The 16,370-nt window shown below is 56.0% G+C and overlaps 5 protein-coding genes and 1 non-coding gene across 6 annotated transcripts, besides 1 other annotated feature; 3 read left to right on the top strand and 3 right to left on the bottom strand.

Annotated features, from left to right (window-relative positions):
- Positions 1 to 1,900: 1,900 nt before the first annotated feature.
- Positions 1,901 to 2,484: a sequence feature (possible transcribed region).
- CYME_CMR356C (hypothetical protein, conserved) lies at positions 2,239 to 3,714 on the top strand (the record flags this gene model as incomplete). Its single annotated transcript, XM_005538533.1, has 1 exon — positions 2,239 to 3,714. One exon carries the CDS (start codon positions 2,239 to 2,241, stop codon positions 3,712 to 3,714), a length of 1,476 nt encoding a protein of 491 aa, XP_005538590.1.
- Positions 3,715 to 4,056: 342 nt separating this feature from the next.
- On the bottom strand, positions 4,057 to 5,583 carry CYME_CMR355C (hypothetical protein, conserved; the record flags this gene model as incomplete). The annotated part of the gene is made up of 1 exon (XM_005538532.1): positions 4,057 to 5,583. One exon carries the CDS (start codon positions 5,581 to 5,583, stop codon positions 4,057 to 4,059), a length of 1,527 nt encoding a protein of 508 aa, XP_005538589.1.
- A 2,512-nt stretch (positions 5,584 to 8,095) lies between these two features.
- Positions 8,096 to 9,205, top strand: CYME_CMR354C (hypothetical protein; the record flags this gene model as incomplete). Its single annotated transcript, XM_005538531.1, has 1 exon — positions 8,096 to 9,205. The coding sequence occupies one exon, from the start codon at positions 8,096 to 8,098 to the stop codon at positions 9,203 to 9,205; it is 1,110 nt and encodes a 369-aa protein (XP_005538588.1).
- A 1,845-nt stretch (positions 9,206 to 11,050) lies between these two features.
- On the bottom strand, positions 11,051 to 13,858 carry CYME_CMR353C (similar to respiratory burst oxidase protein; the record flags this gene model as incomplete). The annotated part of the gene is made up of 1 exon (XM_005538530.1): positions 11,051 to 13,858. One exon carries the CDS (start codon positions 13,856 to 13,858, stop codon positions 11,051 to 11,053), a length of 2,808 nt encoding a protein of 935 aa, XP_005538587.1.
- A 246-nt stretch (positions 13,859 to 14,104) lies between these two features.
- CYME_CMR352T lies at positions 14,105 to 16,151 on the top strand. The gene has a single exon (XR_002461631.1). It is a non-coding gene; the product is annotated as a hypothetical transcript (transcript).
- On the bottom strand, positions 14,963 to 15,640 carry CYME_CMR351C (hypothetical protein; the record flags this gene model as incomplete). Its single annotated transcript, XM_005538529.1, has 1 exon — positions 14,963 to 15,640. The coding sequence occupies one exon, from the start codon at positions 15,638 to 15,640 to the stop codon at positions 14,963 to 14,965; it is 678 nt and encodes a 225-aa protein (XP_005538586.1).
- Positions 16,152 to 16,370: the final 219 nt, after the last annotated feature.

Genomic DNA, 16,370 nt, shown 5'->3' with positions numbered 1-16,370 from the left:
TTATGCGCTCCTGTATAAACGACAAGCGTGCACCCCTCGCCGCGCGCTACAGCATGCCAAACGCCATAGGCTAACAACATCGAGCAAGGCAAATGATCGGTCATGTCGTTTTCCAGGTTATAGAGAGAGGGTTTCCTCATGCACGATTCTCGCATCCACGTACCCGGAACCGTTGGCAACAGCGGCGCTATCCCGTGGACTCCTGCCACAGGTCGTCCGCATGAGCCAGTCGGACGCTCATGTACTCCATGTAGGTGGAATCGCTTCCATCAGTCCCGAATTTTTCTGGGTCAGCAAGCTTTAGGTAGAATGCCCCCATGGTGCGCTGCACGAAGCGCTCGACATTGATCCGCTGATACTCTTGGCTTTTCGAAAATGGTCTCAAACGTTTCGATGTCTGGACTGTAGATGCTTTGATCGCCGATATGGCATGCCAACGCGTCAATGTATTATGGAAAAGCACGGGTGCGCACCCCTGATCCTATGATGAACTCGTCTTGCATCGTCTGTCCAAAGCATCAGCTGTGTTGTTGCACAAAGTTTTGATCGCCACATTCCAGACGAATGAGAGAAGCTGGTAGCCCTGCGTCCGGAACGCCAGCGAACAGTTGCTTGGCAGTGGGCGCCAGGGCGTGAGAAGCTAGCCGAGCCTTCCTCGAGCGACAAGCACTGCGATCCCTAGTGGCGTGCTGTGCCGTACTTTGTGGAGGAGGCCCTCAGTCGATCTGTATTCGTCGTGCAGCCTTTGCAACTTGTTTGATATAGATCTTCCCCGTACCGACTGTTCTTCGTTCCCGGCTTTTTGTGTCCTCGTTCCCGAAAGATCTGTTTCTTCAATGACTTGGAAGTTTCTTCTCCTTTTCCTCTACATGGCCGAATGTCAGGACTGTGATCCCTCGACCCTATATCCGTTTTCTTTCTTGAGACGCAGACGCCCTGAGATATGGGCGGCTCCGAAACTCACGCTCCCTACCCTTGTTCGCGTCTGTGGTTCTTCGGGTAGGCTCTCGTTACCTTATTCACCGCGAGATCTCACACGGGCCGAAGCGCGTATGCCACTCCCTGCAAGACTCGAGCAGCGAAGCAACCTAGCAGCTCAGCGCTACTAAGGGCAGAGAACGGCTTGTTGCATGACGGTTTCGTGAACGCGGACGACTCGTCTATCGGTACCTCAGCATCAGCACGGCGTCTGAGTACAGAGACGGCGCCTTGGACATGCTCGAAGCGAGGCGAATAGGCTAGCATGAAGGGCAGCGGAACGCCAGTGTCAGCGTCGCATTCGTTGGCCGCTTGTCAGTCGTCGTATGCGATGTTGTCCAAGAGCTGGACGGGAGCCCTTGGGCAGGAGAAGGACAAGTGACATAGCGCTTTGACGAAAGATGACGCGTTGAGCGATGCTGTCGTCCTGACCGCTCGCAGTTGACGTCATCATTGAATAGCCGTCAGAGCGGGTATTCTCGGAATGCTCGTTGGTGTCCTGTTGACGAACAGCGGATTGCTCCCTCCTGGGTATCCGTAGACAAGTCCTCGATACCTCCGGAACGAGGTCGCATTGACTGAACGAGGCATATTTCTGTCCCTCGTGCGACGGGACGTTCACGTTTCAGCACGAAACCGATGGTAGGTTGTTCATCGCGGGACGATCTCTCCTACAGGCATGCTTTGCTGTCTTTGCGCATCTGTGTCTCTTCATCACCGTTCGTATCAATGGTATGGAAAGTGCACATGCTGATGTTCGTCTACGAGTGTTTCGTGGGATACCTACGCAGTGGAATGGATTGGCGGGGCGATCGTTGTGCACAAGGGATTTTTGATCATTTGTTTTGGTGCACGACACTCAGAATAAGGACTACGAGACGGGTTGTTGGTTCGTTGGTTCATCTACGTGCTCCACATGGAATGACTGACTTTTACAGGTAAGGTCGTCGTCTTCCACGAACTACCAGTGACAGCATGAAGTATTTGCGTGAGCTTTTTCATCTCATGCTATTCGTAAGCATCTGCGAGTGAACTATAAACGAGAACGAAAAGGACGTGCTGATCCGGGTGGTCCAGAAATTTTCGTGCCCCATAAGGAAGCATCACAGCCTGAAAAGCTGGTGGATAAACAACGCACCCGTTATCGGTTTACACGGTGCCTTGGTGGAAACAGAGCGTTGGACGGGGCTTCTGGGGACCTTGCGCTGTTCCGGTCCCCGGAATGTGTGTCTTGATTATCTGTGACGGGAGCTAGCACCCATGAGTCACGAATTTCGAGCACAGCTCACCGAGGATAGTTTCCGGCAAGCCGCAGCACGGCGAGCACACTGGCTGCCCACGCTGTACGCCAAACCCTGGCAACCACAGCAGCAGCAGCAGCAGCAGCAGCAGCAGCAGTCGTGGACGAGCTGGGAACTCGCAGCGAAGGGCACCCTGAACGAGTCCTCGTTGCGGGTGACGACCCAGCTGCTACCGGTAGCTTTGGGAAGCGCTTCTGCGGGCGGCTCAGTAGACGCTTCGCTGGTGCTGGTGGTGCTGATCGGTGACCTCGCAGGCCGCGTATGGCTAGGACGCTGGCCTCTGCATCTGCAGTCGTTGTCGGACACCTCTAGTCCGGCCGCGCCCGCAGCGGACGCTCCAGTGACCTTGTCGCTGCTCCGAGAGGGTGGTGCGGGGCGAGTCACGGCCCTGGTACGTGCACACCTGCCGTCAACTGCAGCTCCAGAGAGCACGGCAGCGACTGGACTCGGAAACGGCAAGTTCTTCAGTCTTGCCGGCTTTGCAGATGGGACGGTCACGCTACTGGAAGCGCATATGCAACTGGGAGACGCATTCCCGCAGGAAGCGCATCCCAGACAACGAGTCTGGAAACCTGCTCCCCTGTTCGTCACATCGTGCTCATCGACTGCGACAGCATTACCCGCTATTACAGGCATCTCGTTTCTACCAGCTCATGTGCGCGTCCCTGCTTTCGTTGCCTGCGATGCAGCAGCCTCGCTTGGACTCGCAGTCATGGACGCAGCAGAGCCATGCGGTTTCCGAATCCTCGAGCAGGTGCATGTAGCAGGTGCTGCATCCGGGAGCGCTCTCGCGTCGCAGCCTCTGCTATCGAGCGTCGACGTCCATCCAGATGGTGCGTTGGTTGCCCTCGCAGCAACCTGGAGCGGACCAGCTTTCTGGGACATTCGAACTGCCAAAGTGTTCGGCCTGGACTCGGGCCCTCTCGCGTCACCGGCATCGACAACGCTGGGGCATCGGCAGGTACTCGTCCGCTGGCATCCAAACGGCTGGCATGTGGCCAGTGCTACTGCATCGGGTATCGTTGCGATCTGGGATGTGCGACAGTGTGGCTTTCATGGGGCGACAAAAACATCGAGTGGCTCGTTAGGCACCGGCCAGGGGTCGCCTCTGTACTGGATACCAGCACACTCTGGGGCACTGAGCGGTCTGGCGTTCGGAATGCTGCCCGGAAGTCACGAGATGTCCTCCAGCGGTGAATCACCTCGTGCGTTTCTGGTTTCTAGCGGCTTCGATGGGTCCATTCGATTCTGGGACGCGCGTACCTACGCCCTGACTGCCGACTGGCCTATTTCCCGTAATGGACAACGACCAAGTCTCGGGGCATGGACAGCAGCTCCGACTACTGCTGAGCCAAATGACACCGTACGGGTTATTGCTTCCGACGGTCGCAGCGTGCTGTGCGGTTTTCGCCCCGTCCACAGGTTATACGCATAGGGTGCACTCGACATGGACGGCGGAGGCAGGCGGGACGTAGCGGCTAGCACGCCCGTATCGCAGCGCCCCAGCTGGGCAAACGTTTCCTGGTTGTACATATTGACTAGTAATATCCATTGATTGCACAATATTTCGCCGCGTCTCTCTCGTACATATATGTACGGAAACGGAGAGCACCCAGCGAGATGCATGCTTTCCGGTCGTATATCTTGTCGAGACTTGCATATTGCGAACACCTACGCGAAAGCGTAACACACGCATGGGCCACCACTGACGGACGCTGTGGTGCAGTCGCTGGGCCTTTTGTACTGCAAGCGACTATCAAATACCCAGAGTCGTCGATCATGGTGTTGGTGCTGGCGTGCTCGCAGGAAAGCACTCAAAGCGCTCACAGAATGCCCAGTGTTCGGCAACTTCCGGGTCAGTTTGGCGCTCATCTGGACTCTGGAGAACAGCAGCTCGCAAACCGGACTGAATATCGAGCACGTAGAACGTTCCCGACGCCTCATCGTAGCGGTAGCGGAGTCGATATGCACCCAAACATAGTGTATCTCGTCCGTTATCACCAGGAGGTAGCCAACAGTTGATTGACGAACCGGTCTTCGCAGCTGCATGTTCATGTTTCTGTTGTTGTTGTTGTTGTTGTTGTTGAGCAAAGGCGACGGCGCGCAGGCGAGCCTCGATATCCACTGCCGGTAGGTGAGCAACGAGCCACTGCAGCTTGTCACGAACCACGTCGGAGAGTACGCGCACTGGCACCCGTGCTGCCTCTGATGCCAGCAGATCATCCCAGATGGGCATCGTGAGCGCTGTTTCCGTCGAGAGCCAACCAACTCGCGCTCGCGGCTGATCGTGCAACGCACGCTGATAGGGTTCAATGCCGAGAATCGGTGTCGCGTTCAGGAGGTCGCAACCGCGTACAATGAGGTCCACTGTGGCCGCCTCGTTCGACGCTGACGAGACCGCTGGCTGCATATCGAAGACTTGCACCAGGGAGATACCGATCGCGTTTGGGCGATGCGGAGACCTCGTCGCAAAGACCCCTAATCGGCCTTGACCACGGTATCGCGGCGGTCGAACAAGACACCGCCACAACCCATGATTCCGATCTAGGTAGGAGATGACCCAGACCCAGTCTCCGATGTGAATATTCGATATCGTTGGCTCCTGCGCTCCGCCTCCGCCTCCTGGTGCTGCTATCCGAATGGTTGCTGGCGGCAAGCAGTCGCTCAGGTTCGGTTGACGGGGCGCCTCGCGTCGTTTTCGATACGCGGTGATGGCCCTTGCAATGATAGCGCAGTGTATACTCGGAGGCGGCTCGGTGACTTTTGCCGCGAGCGAAGCGCTTGCGTAGGGAGCTCGAGCATCGTCCGCATCGGGCATGCTTCCGCTGCTATGGGATTGGTTGCTGACACTGGATACGCGCTCGAGCGTCGGATCGACTGCAAGCGGAGAAGTCGATGCTGGTGCTGCCTGCTCGCTGCGAACTGGCTCAGGTCGGTACCGACTTCGCCGTGCCGGTTTCTCGTCACCATAAACAGCTGTTTGAGCGTCGCGGAAAAAGCGATATACCCGGCGGGTTTGTGCAGCAGGATCAGCGTCCGACTCGATAGCAGGAGCAGCAGCGGCGAGCTGGAGCAGTCTCGCCTGGGCACTGGCTAGTTGTTGACGAACCTGCTGTAGTCGCTGTTCAGCTGCGAGTCGTTGCACTAGCTTTTCCTCGTAAACCTGTTGTAAACGCGCCGCGTCGCTCTGGTTGAAGTTGATGAAAGCTCTTAGCTGAGAGCCTTGTTCGGCGGGCACCATTCGAGACTGCTGCTGTAACCAACGCGAGACACTGTCCAGGGCACCTGGGTATGTTCGGTGCATCCTCAGCGTCTCAAATCAGGAAAAGATGGAAGCGAACGACGCATGAAGACCGTGCACAGCCAGAGGAGGCCACGGGCATACAAGGGAACGTCGCTCTCGACAGAAAGCGGTTCCCGCACTTATGTCCGATTCCTTTTCGATGCAAATACGTTTACATAGACCGTGAATCCCAGATTGCGGGATGGATCATGGCTTTCGGGAAAGCGCCCGTCATGAAGCAACTACCTTGAATTTCCATCTCCCATACTTGCTTTCGGATATACTGGCCGTTTCGTATGTTGTATCGTTCACCGAGTACCTGTTTTGTGCGCTCGCCGTGGCGCTTATATCGCTGGAGCAGATGTATCATGGGGATAGAACGGCTTTGGCACGCCACTGAGCACGTCGGATCGAGGAACGCTTCACCTGATACGGAGTCGAAGTATATGATCATTCTGCGAGCCTGCAAGCTGCACTGGCAGACGTACAGCCTGCGGCAGCGTGAAGCGATATCCTAGGAGTCCACTGCGACCAGGGCGACGCCCAGATGCAGCCTAACTGCACCTGATCCCAGAATGAGCTGCGTTTTGCGGACGAGCTGCTCAGATCTCACTAAAACACTTGCCACTGGAGGAAGCATGAAGCACGAGCTTGGTAGACTCGTCCGTCTCGCTGGCCTTCCGCCTAGAAGGCGAACTCTCGACCATGCGGAAACTTTCCCCCTATCAACGCTTATCGTAGATAGAGAACGGGATTGTTATCTCGCTCCTAAATAAAGGTTCGTTTCTGTTCCTATAAATGAATACAGACTGAATTCATACCAACTGACGGGCGCCGCCCAGTCTTTTTGATCTGCCGCATGCGATCGGAATCAGTTTCTTTAGGCACACTTCGAGCATCAGAGGCTGCCCCAGGAAGTTGGTTCGCCTCAAATCCCCGGGTCTCGTCTTCAACAACGTACATCGTCTGATATGGATAGCAGCGTTGAAGCCTCGGTTTACGAATTCCATGCGATTACTGATGCTGGTGGTACTCATCATTGCAAGGATTCCTCGAACTCTTGCCCTCAGTGCCGTTTGGTGCTCTGTCAGCTCTCCGTGCTTTTCAATCGCCGAAGCGCTCCACTGCCTTCTCTCCATCCCAACCTTTTGAGGTGTACAACCCAGCGCATCCATTAGATTTCTTATTTTTGAAAATGAATGCACTGCGTGATGTCCCTAGTTGAGGGCCTTCTCGGCGTGAGAGGGACTTGAGGAAGAAAGTCGACATTTGCCCCCGGCTCACCTTGGTGAACGCTCCAGCGATTTGCCCAGTGGAGCGATCAATACGCTTCGCGATAGAAAATCATCCGTCGATGCGTGGTTGAACCATGGACTCTACGAAGGAATGGAAAACAGCTATACCCCTGATAGAATCGGCAAACGCTCGAATGCAAGGCGAATGGTGAAATACCACGTTTTTCAATCAAGTCACCAAACGCCAGGGAAAACTCTTCGATGATTCGACATAGCGGGTGCTGTTGTCTGAGTATTCTGCAAGAGCGAAACTGAGGCCGCCAGATGAATCCCTTGTAACGACCACAGAGGATCTTGTCGATCTCTCCGAGTTCAATCGTTTGGACACCAAGCTCCCTTCACCCCGAATACCCATGTACGTCCCGACCGTTTCGTCCGAAGGGAGGCTCGTCGACTGAAAAAACAAACCAATGTCCACGCGCTTCACGCGGATCTCAACGCTCCAGGAATACTGCAGATGCGATTTCGGTGGAAAATGGGCGTTCGTGAACTAGGACTGTTTTATTACGACTTTTTTCCCAGTGTTTTAAGGACCACGCGAACAAGAGGTTGTGAAACAGGGATGCCTGTGCCAGCCGCTATCGTCGCTTTCGCTTTCCGTAAGGTGATCAACGGGCCGTTCCCTGCCATAGACTGGAAGCAGACTTTGAACATATCAGTTTTTGGCACGGAGAGCATATCCTTCTCTCTTGCAGTGATCCTCAGCCATTTGAGCACTGATGTACGACTCACCCGAAGAAAGATTGCAGTCCTCCTTGTACTGTTCAGTAAAGCATATGTCGTACAGGCATTTCGTCCACGATCTGTATGGTATATTGCATCGTGATTTCGATCGCATGCTCTCTACCATGAAATCGCACGCTTTGACACACGTCCGGTGCGGAACACTATTGACCTGCAAGACTAGAGAAGACCCGACTTGGAACGCAACTTTGCTCTAGGAAACTGTTTGACGCAGTGCAGCGACAAACCTTCCCACTTTGGATACCCTGGAGTCCGCCGTGCCGGAGCTTTGGTTGAGCGTTAGCGGCTTCGGTACAAGTTACTCTGGACGATCAGGCTCTCTGGCAGTGCGTGCTGCAACAATGAATGGAGCCCCCGTCCACTGAACGGTGACGCGAACGGTCCACGTTTGCCTCGGACAGGGCTGGAGTTCTCAGCAGACCCCGGCCTCGGGGACGATCCTTTCCTTCAAAAGCGCTCTGGTTGGCACCAGGACCTAACTGGAACCGTCGCGAATGGCCAAGCAGCTCGCATCAGTACTGTCGTACGCTTCGTGGTTCCGAAGCGCACGTCTCGGCATGTCCAGCTTCGAACTACTCGCCCGCGGCTCGGGCTGTTTTGTACATGGCGACAGTGAAGGCGCGAGCTTCGCGCACGCTGTTGTATCAGCTCATGTCGCGGCGCCACAACGCTTTCGACACTACTTCCCCCAAGGCTGGCTGCAATACGTCCGCGACATCGACTGCCGACATGTGCTAGAGTTTCGTACGCTGGACGGTGCGTTACGGCTCGCGTGGCCCGTTCATCGTATCGGGCCGGGTGGCGCTACCCTGGATCGAGACGTTCCAGCAGCACTGGAGGACGCGGACGCATCTTTGCGCATTCGGAACACGCACTTGTTGCCTAGCAGTACGTGCGTCCCGGCTACGTCAGCGGGTGCGCATCAGAGTGGCATCGCTGGGGCACCCTCGATAGCGCCGGTGGAGGTGTTGGTAATGGCGACACATCAACGGACGTCGGCGGACTTACAGCTGCCACGCGAGCATGCTCCGGGGGATCCATCGATGGTGGTGTTCCATCCCGCGGGTCATGACGTTGCGATGCTCCGCATCCGAGATCCACAAGCGATGATCGCTAGTCTCGGGGCCGAACCCCATTCCTATGGAATGAGGATTTCAACGGAGCAGTGCGCATCGCCGGCCCCTGGCGTTCAAGTCCAGCTGAGTGGCTGGGAGCAGTCGCAGGGTCAAGGGCCCGAAGAACTCGATGCCTTCGGGAAGGCGGCGCTCTATTATACAGAGAGGCGCGCGGTGCTCTGTGATTTACACCCGAGCTTGCGGATTTCAACACATTTGGGCGAAGCCTGTGCAGGTCGGCATATGATCGAGAGCAACGAGCGTCTGGAATGGGGACTTTGCGGTGCCCCGGTGGTAGAGGTGTCAACATTGAGCTCGAAGGCAGCGGCGAACGCAGAAGATGCGGATCCTCGCTTGATCGGCATCCTCGAAGGTCGATGCAAGTGGTCCTCTTCACACAAGGCAGATACTGACCTGGGACGTTTCGGTATTCTCATTTGTGCACGCCATATTCGTGCGCTACTGCTTGCAACGAGATCGCGAGCGTGAACGTAGCCGGAGCGGCTTGGGGAATCCCCGGGCACACGTAGATATCTCGAGCGTCGAAGAGCTGCATGCATACGGATTGCCACTTCGTATACGTGTGTGTACGTATCAGTGTACTGTGGAGGTTTCATACGTATGTGCGTGCGGCTCAAGAGCAAACTGGCATGGTCACGTTGTCCCTAGCGCCTATCGGGAAACAATGCGCTCGAGAGTTGTGCGCGGTTTCAGATGCAATCTGGGGCCTCGATTCGCACCACACAGAGTGTTGCACAGCCGCTGCTGGAGCGCAAGCTGAATGACTATGGGTTAGGAAAGCACTGCTGCGGGCAGCTCGTGCGATCCCTGGTTCAGAGCTCCGGTAGAGAACACGGCCGATGCGTTTCACAAGGTCTTTGGCGATCGGCGAATGGCATCGCTTCCCAGGAAAGCAGCTGCTGGTGGCGCGGATGCACTGCGTAGCTGGCATGGTACTTGCGGGAGAACCGGAACGGACGGCCTCCCGGTCTCTCTCTGCCGCACAGTCGCACCGGTTGGAAGATGGTTGCTCGATCACGGATTCGGTATCCGCAGGGCACGCCCGGGACCCTGAACCTTCCCGCTTATGGTCATCGTTGGTATGGAGACCGGCGCTCGGGCATGAAGCCTGTTCTCGAAAACGGTCGCACGTATAGGTGCTCTTTCGTGCGGTTGGCACCACAGGCGAGTTTTCGTTCGCGAATACGCCGCATATCGATATGCATTGCTTCAGCTTTTACCCGAAAGTGCTCGACGGCTACAAGCTGAGCACATCGCGGAGCGCTCTCACGATCTACACTGACGGGCGTGCGACTTTCCAAGCCATGATCGCCCACACGAAACGCGCACTCCATGAGGATTGCAAAGTCTGCAAGCGTTCAGAGGCAAGTGCTGCATCAGGCGCCTACAATGGCTGGTAACGGTAACAGGCGTCATCGGCTCACGTGGAGCATGCTCGACGGAATGCAGCACAAGGCATATCAAGGAAAACGGAAGCGTTTCGACAAGCGTCCGGTTGTATTCCAGGTTGCCTGGTGACGTAGTCGTGTCGGGAGATCCAGCAGGGCGCCACGGCGAGCTCGAGTAATGCCGCCGGTTCAGAGGCCGCCTCTGCCTCGTTCCTAAAAGGGACGACGTTGCTAGCGTAGGTCGGCACTGTTCAGCCCGACGTCCAAAAGTGGTGGTATTGCACTTGATGGTACAAGATCGATGACTTTGATCGGATTCCTCGGGCAGCGTATTTGCTGCCTCTAACCAGGGAATCGCTCAGCATGCTTTCACAGACGGTTATGCATTCCGCGAGTCGCTTGTTCTCTGCGGCATTCGGGGACTGAGAATCGATCAATCAATCGACCGGATGACCTTGCGGGCGCCGTACCAACTGCACATACGTGCTGCGTGGCGGTCTGTATGTATCATCGCTTGGATGCTTTGGCGGATAACTCGCCTCCTGCATGGAGGAGCCTATCCAGCCGCGTGCGCTTGTCCATGGATAGAGGATATAGGCAACACGGAAGCATGGGCGGTCGCGCTTGGCGTACAACAGCGGATCGGAATTTTTCGCCCGAATTGTCGTCAGTTCCACTGGTCCAGTCCGGCGTCCGTTTCATTGAAGCAACGTTTACGCAGCAGCTACATTCGATAGGCTGCATCCAAAGGAGCATCCAGGACGCTCTAGGTCGTCCCGAAACGCGATGTGGGCATCTCCTCCACCCGCTTTTGGAAAAGTCGCGAACAAGGGACTTCCTTTCGCTAACAAACTTCCCAACCATACGGCGCTGTGATCTCCTAAACGAGAACGATGTTCTTTGGTTACCATACTTCGTGCGGCATTTAAAAGTTCTCCTTCATGAAGAACACATTGCGTTGAGGCAAACCTCGAGCCGCCCGTGCCGCTGCTACCGCACGAATGCTCTGGTGCACGCTGCGGACAACAGACCTGCCGCCGCAAAAGAAGATGCCATGATGCACTTTGTTCGAGAAGGCTCGCGTGCGTTGGAAGCGTCTGATGCTTGCAGGTGCGCCCGGTTTCCCGCGTCCGGCTAGCGGTGTCGTGGTGTCGTGGTCCTCGTTCACCAATTCCGCGACGTATTCGCCAAAGTCGGGTCGACCACAATGGAACTGGAGAATCTCGCCGCAATTCGCCGGGAGTCTGCTGCTTACCGGATCGGCGTCGTCGTGTCCAAGTCGGGTAATATGAACATGAATTCGTAACCGTGGTCGACACGGATCACTGGCATCCTGCTGAGAAGCGAGTTCATAGAGCTTTTCGAGAAACCAGAGGTCTTCGACGTAGCGCACTACCCAGACGAACGTTACGGTGCGAATGTGAGAGAAAGCGTTCCATTCCGCGTTGCGAGCGTCGCTCACAACTTTATTGGAACGCTGCTGGTGGTCCCAGGAGCCTTGCAAGCAACGACGGAAAACTTTCGCTGTTACCGTCGTGCGCCAGGTCCATGAACGCGGTAGAAAGAAGAAGAAAAGCAGAAGCACGAAAATCGTAATGTGCACTGGGGTCACAACCATCACGAAGAGCCATTCGCTTGACTTGCTGATGCTCGCCATGCGATCGTTGGAAGCCAGAAAGTACTCCACGATAAGCAGGCTACAGAGGACTGCGTTTGTGAGAGCCACCGCAAACCACAACAGCAGCAGGATGCCTCGTAGCAGCAGAACGTAGTGCCAGCGGGGCGGATTCACGCTGAGCCTCATATCCGCAATCACGGTCAGACAAATCATCGTCAAGATGACCACGAACAGAGCAAGGCTACCAATGAATGCGACAATGTGACTGAACGCCGACGCGCAGATGGACACGGTCAGGTCGGCCAGACAAATCCACAGGATAGAGAAGAGCCACAGATTACTGAGCACCGCAGCGGAGAAGCGATCCAGGAAAGTGTCACCGCGCAGGGTGCCCAGACGTGCCGCTAGCACCGGCGGCAGAGCCTGCACGCTCGGAACCACTTCGGAGCTCGAATCGTTCGCTGTTGTGGACGCTTTCAGCTTTTCGAAGTTGGGCAGGTCGGTGCTTTCCCTCGTCGGAGATGTCGTATCGGATACCGACGCAAGGGTGCCGTTCTCAAGGTCACCTCCGGTGGACACATCGCTGCATTCTAGGCTTGCGTCTTTGTTGTTGTTGTTGTCGCAGGGCGTCGCTCGACCGCAGAGCTCCTGCACGATGGAGAACATTGGCGAGGCACCAACGCCAGTGCCGATCAGCAGCTGGTGCGCAAAGTTCTGATGACTCTGCGCAGGAGCGCCGTACGGCCCCGAAAGCAGAATCCACCGGCGGTTGATAGGCAAACACGTCGTTATGCTCGACTTGTCCACAGCGTGAGGCATTGCCTCAGTAGCGAGGGATTTCGGTGTCGGACTCGTGGATGATGCGTGTTCGAGATTCTCGTCATGCTGTTGCTGGTGTTGCTGTAGAGCCAATGCTCGCAATGCATTCGTCCACTTCCCGGTTGCGGCAATGAAAAAAATGATGCGATCTTTGTCTAGCAAAGGTGAACTGGCCACTGTGAAAGGATGCCATTCTCCGGCGACAGCCAGGTGCGAGCAAACGTGAAATTTCCAGGCCAGTTTGAAGTATTGGCCGGCAACGAACTTGCGACCCCTGCGTTCCAGGACAAGACGAACCACATTCGAATTCTTATGCGACAGCTCCACAGACAGAACTCGATGTGGCGTGAAGGCAGCAGCAAAGCTGTGATACAGCCTATCCAGTATGTAGAGTACGACCGGCAACCCAAAAAAATAGACGGACCAGAGGCGGCCGCCCCGTAGACCATGGAAAACGAGTGCCGCATAGGTAAGAATCGCTAGCGGCACATGACTCGCCCAGAATACGCGATAGACTCGCCGACGAACGCTCCCCAGAGAGAGCAGCACGATCGCTAGCAGAAACGCCATCAGGGCACATCCGGTTACAAAAACCATCGTCGTGGGGATCGTATTCGAAAAGGGCAAGAAGCCGCCGCGGAACGGAAGCGTCCCAACGCCGTAAGCGACACTCAGCAGGATGCCGTGGATCCAGCCTGCGATTGTGAACCAGCGCGCGATGATTGCGTGCAGGTCCGGCAACCATCGGGCTACGCTAAAAATATCGTACAGAGGCAGCCTGTACAAGATATTGGTCAGGGTTCGGTTCACGGTTATAGGAAGAAGCAACGCGTTGAACGTTGCCACGTATCCAAAACCTCTGCCAAAGATCAGCATATACCGAGACCAATCGGAAGGAAGCGCCAGACTAAGCGCATATTTAACGCCGTACACGAAGAACCACGCTTGTGAACACCAGTACGCGACTAGGAGAGAGAAAAAAAGTCCCGATTCACCGACTCTTTCGTTCCAAAGGTCGAGCTGGGCTCGTATTCGGTTTCTCGGCCGCATCGTCGTTATTGCACATGCTCCAAGCGGAACAGGAGGTAAGCTAGGCTTCATCCATACCTCGTCCAAAAAACAAAAACTTCTAGGTACTAAGGCGATCCGCACGTGGCTCAACCTGCGGTGCCGGGGCGTGCTTTGGATCGCAGCTGCTGCGGCCAAATTTGGTGCTCTACCGAAAGCACCACCCGAGTTGGGTGAGAAACGCGTGTCGTGGCACTCTTGCGCGTCGACGGCGGCGCGCCGCTGCATCGGTGCACCATCCGTTGCGCATCTGTGGATAGCGATGCGATGTACTGCATTATACTATAATAGATCTTAGTGTGCTGTTATGTCTATGACTATATTGCCCTGCGCCTGCTGCGTGCGGTGCGCGTGCCTCGAGATCGATGCCTGCGTGCCGGTGCGTGCCGGTGCGTGCGTGCGTGCGTGCGCACCGACGTGTCCTCCGACGTGTGCAACAGAGACGACCGTGTCAGGCTCCCGATTCGGATGGTGGATGCTGTTGCAGTCACGAATCGGCGATAGTAGGCAAATTTGGTGCGTGCGTTTATGCGAGTCTCGAATTACGCACAGATGGATCGAGGGGAGCACTATGCACCATGGGCAGGCCTCCAGCGCTGTTGGAGCATATGATCGCGTGAGGGTGTGCGCGAGCGTATTGCCGCTTGCTTCGCTGCTGCCATCGACTGAAATGCCAAAAGGAAGCAACTGGGCGAGACTAGCGTTGTGTGCTTTTCTCTGTCGGATGCACGGAAGCAGCGTTCGACAAAGATGTCGAGCGTGCGTCGTTGAGTTCCGTCCATGGGCGTTATTGTCGTGTTCACTATCGGTGGACACCATGACATCGTTCGATGCTTTTTGAGAAGCACTGCATTCGGCGTGCTCACGGACTGCCTTATTGTACCGTGTGTCGGATCGTGGGAGCATCTTGGTGGTGGACTACTTGTGCACACAATAGATCATATGCAATGATCCATGTTACTGGGATACGAACGCCACGGGCGCTCCATCCACGGGTCCAGCCGAATGCGCGACCATCGCTCCAAAGCGCGACCCTGGGTCCGACTTCCGATGCGTCCTCTGGCCGAGCATCGACGCGTGCATTATATGGAGACGCGCTTGCCCGGCAAGATCCACATTAAACGTCTCGAGTCGAATGGGTACTCGCGTCTCATGAGCCGCGGCTCCTGCAGGTTCATTTCGAAGCGCCGTGCAACTTTGGCGACCTTCCGGATGTGCGCAAGCTCGATAAAGGTCAGATGCATCCATGTGCTATGCCGCGAGCGCTTCAGCTTCATGTTGAAGCACCAACGGAATTTTGCGACCTTTCCTCCGAGCGTCTCAAGTATGCACTCACATAGATTCGTACGCTGCAACGTCTTGAACAAAAACCGTCCGTCGGGCGCGCTCCACTTCATCCGGTGGGAACGCATCCAGATACGCCTGTAAACGCTGCTTTGCAGCTTTCACGGACTCGATCGCAAAAGAACGCATTTCGAGGGTCGGCACTTTTGAAACGGGGTTGTAGTACGCGGTCACCTGACTCAGGTACTCGAGAGCATCGAGTCCTTCGCGTAATGCGGCATCGCGAATAGGTCCCGCTGGCAGTCGGCCGTTTGCGGCGGACTTGATACTCTGCTTCAAGTTGCTCTGCTTGACGATGATGCGAATCGTTTGGCGCAGGCTGCGAGTGTCTTGGGACTGCTCGATGAGCCTCACAAGCTCGTCCAACGCGTCGTAGGCCCTGCAGACTTGTACGAGTGCAGCCTCTGGCGCAGTTGCTGCACTCGCTACCTGACAGCGTGAACTTCCTAGAACGGAAATCAGGCTCAGGGAAGCGAAGGCAAAGTCTCGGCAGAAACGCCTTCGCGTGAAGGTCTGCCCCGAGGCGGCGCACCGAGCGACTAGTGCGCTGCTCCGTCTCGACCGCGAGCGGTCACCGCTCGAGTGACACCAGCAAGCCGCGGAGGTCTGAGTGCCCGCATTCAGCACTTCACGACCAAATGGGAGCGTTCCAGCAATGAAAGCCATGGAAGACCCCGTGCTCCCGAACCGTTCGATCCGAGCGACGCATGAAAGCGTACTCGAGTCAGGCACTCGATGCAAACCGGTAGTCGAGCGCAGCGCGGCATTGGGGCCGGCCGTCGGCGTTCGCAGTCGGCCTCTATGCCAGTTTCGTTTCGAGGCATCGGCGGTTTGCTGGTATTCAAGACCGGACTTGAAGTCATGATGCGGTAGAAGGTATCGAGGGAATGTCGTAAAAAGAGCAGACTGAGCCAATCTGAATAAGTACGTGGGGCCTCAGTCTACTTGGGCACCGCGCCGATCCAGATTATCGACTAAAGATGCAGGGGGCACGCGGGCACCCGCACAGCCATCATCGATACCTGGCTGTGTGTGATCGCTTGCTGTTCGGTACGTCCGGGGGACTGGCGAAGACAAGGTTCATTTCATGTGCTGTCGTGGTTTAGACGGTACCAGGTGATCTGCGAAACCAAATCGGTGGATGTCGGTTCATCGCATCCAGGATGGCCCCTAAACGATCAGGTACTGGTTGCTGAGTATGCCACCTAGGCCTGCGCTTCATCATCACCATCATCATCATCGTTGTCGTTGTCTTCGAACGATCGCCGCCACCAGCGGCGCTGCAGCTGCGCATGGCTCTCTGCAGGTCGCGAAAACTCTTTCGTGCTGGTATCGTCTTCGTCAGCCGCAGTGGCGATGGTGGCGACCGTTGATTTCACTGCATACTCAATGGCAA

Source organism: Cyanidioschyzon merolae, chromosome 18 (genome assembly GCF_000091205.1).
Source record: "Cyanidioschyzon merolae strain 10D DNA, chromosome 18, complete genome".
Taxonomy (NCBI): Eukaryota; Rhodophyta; class Bangiophyceae; order Cyanidiales; family Cyanidiaceae; genus Cyanidioschyzon; species Cyanidioschyzon merolae.
The sequence above is the reverse complement of the archived record's forward strand: the minus strand, read 5'-3'. Positions and strand labels throughout refer to the sequence as shown.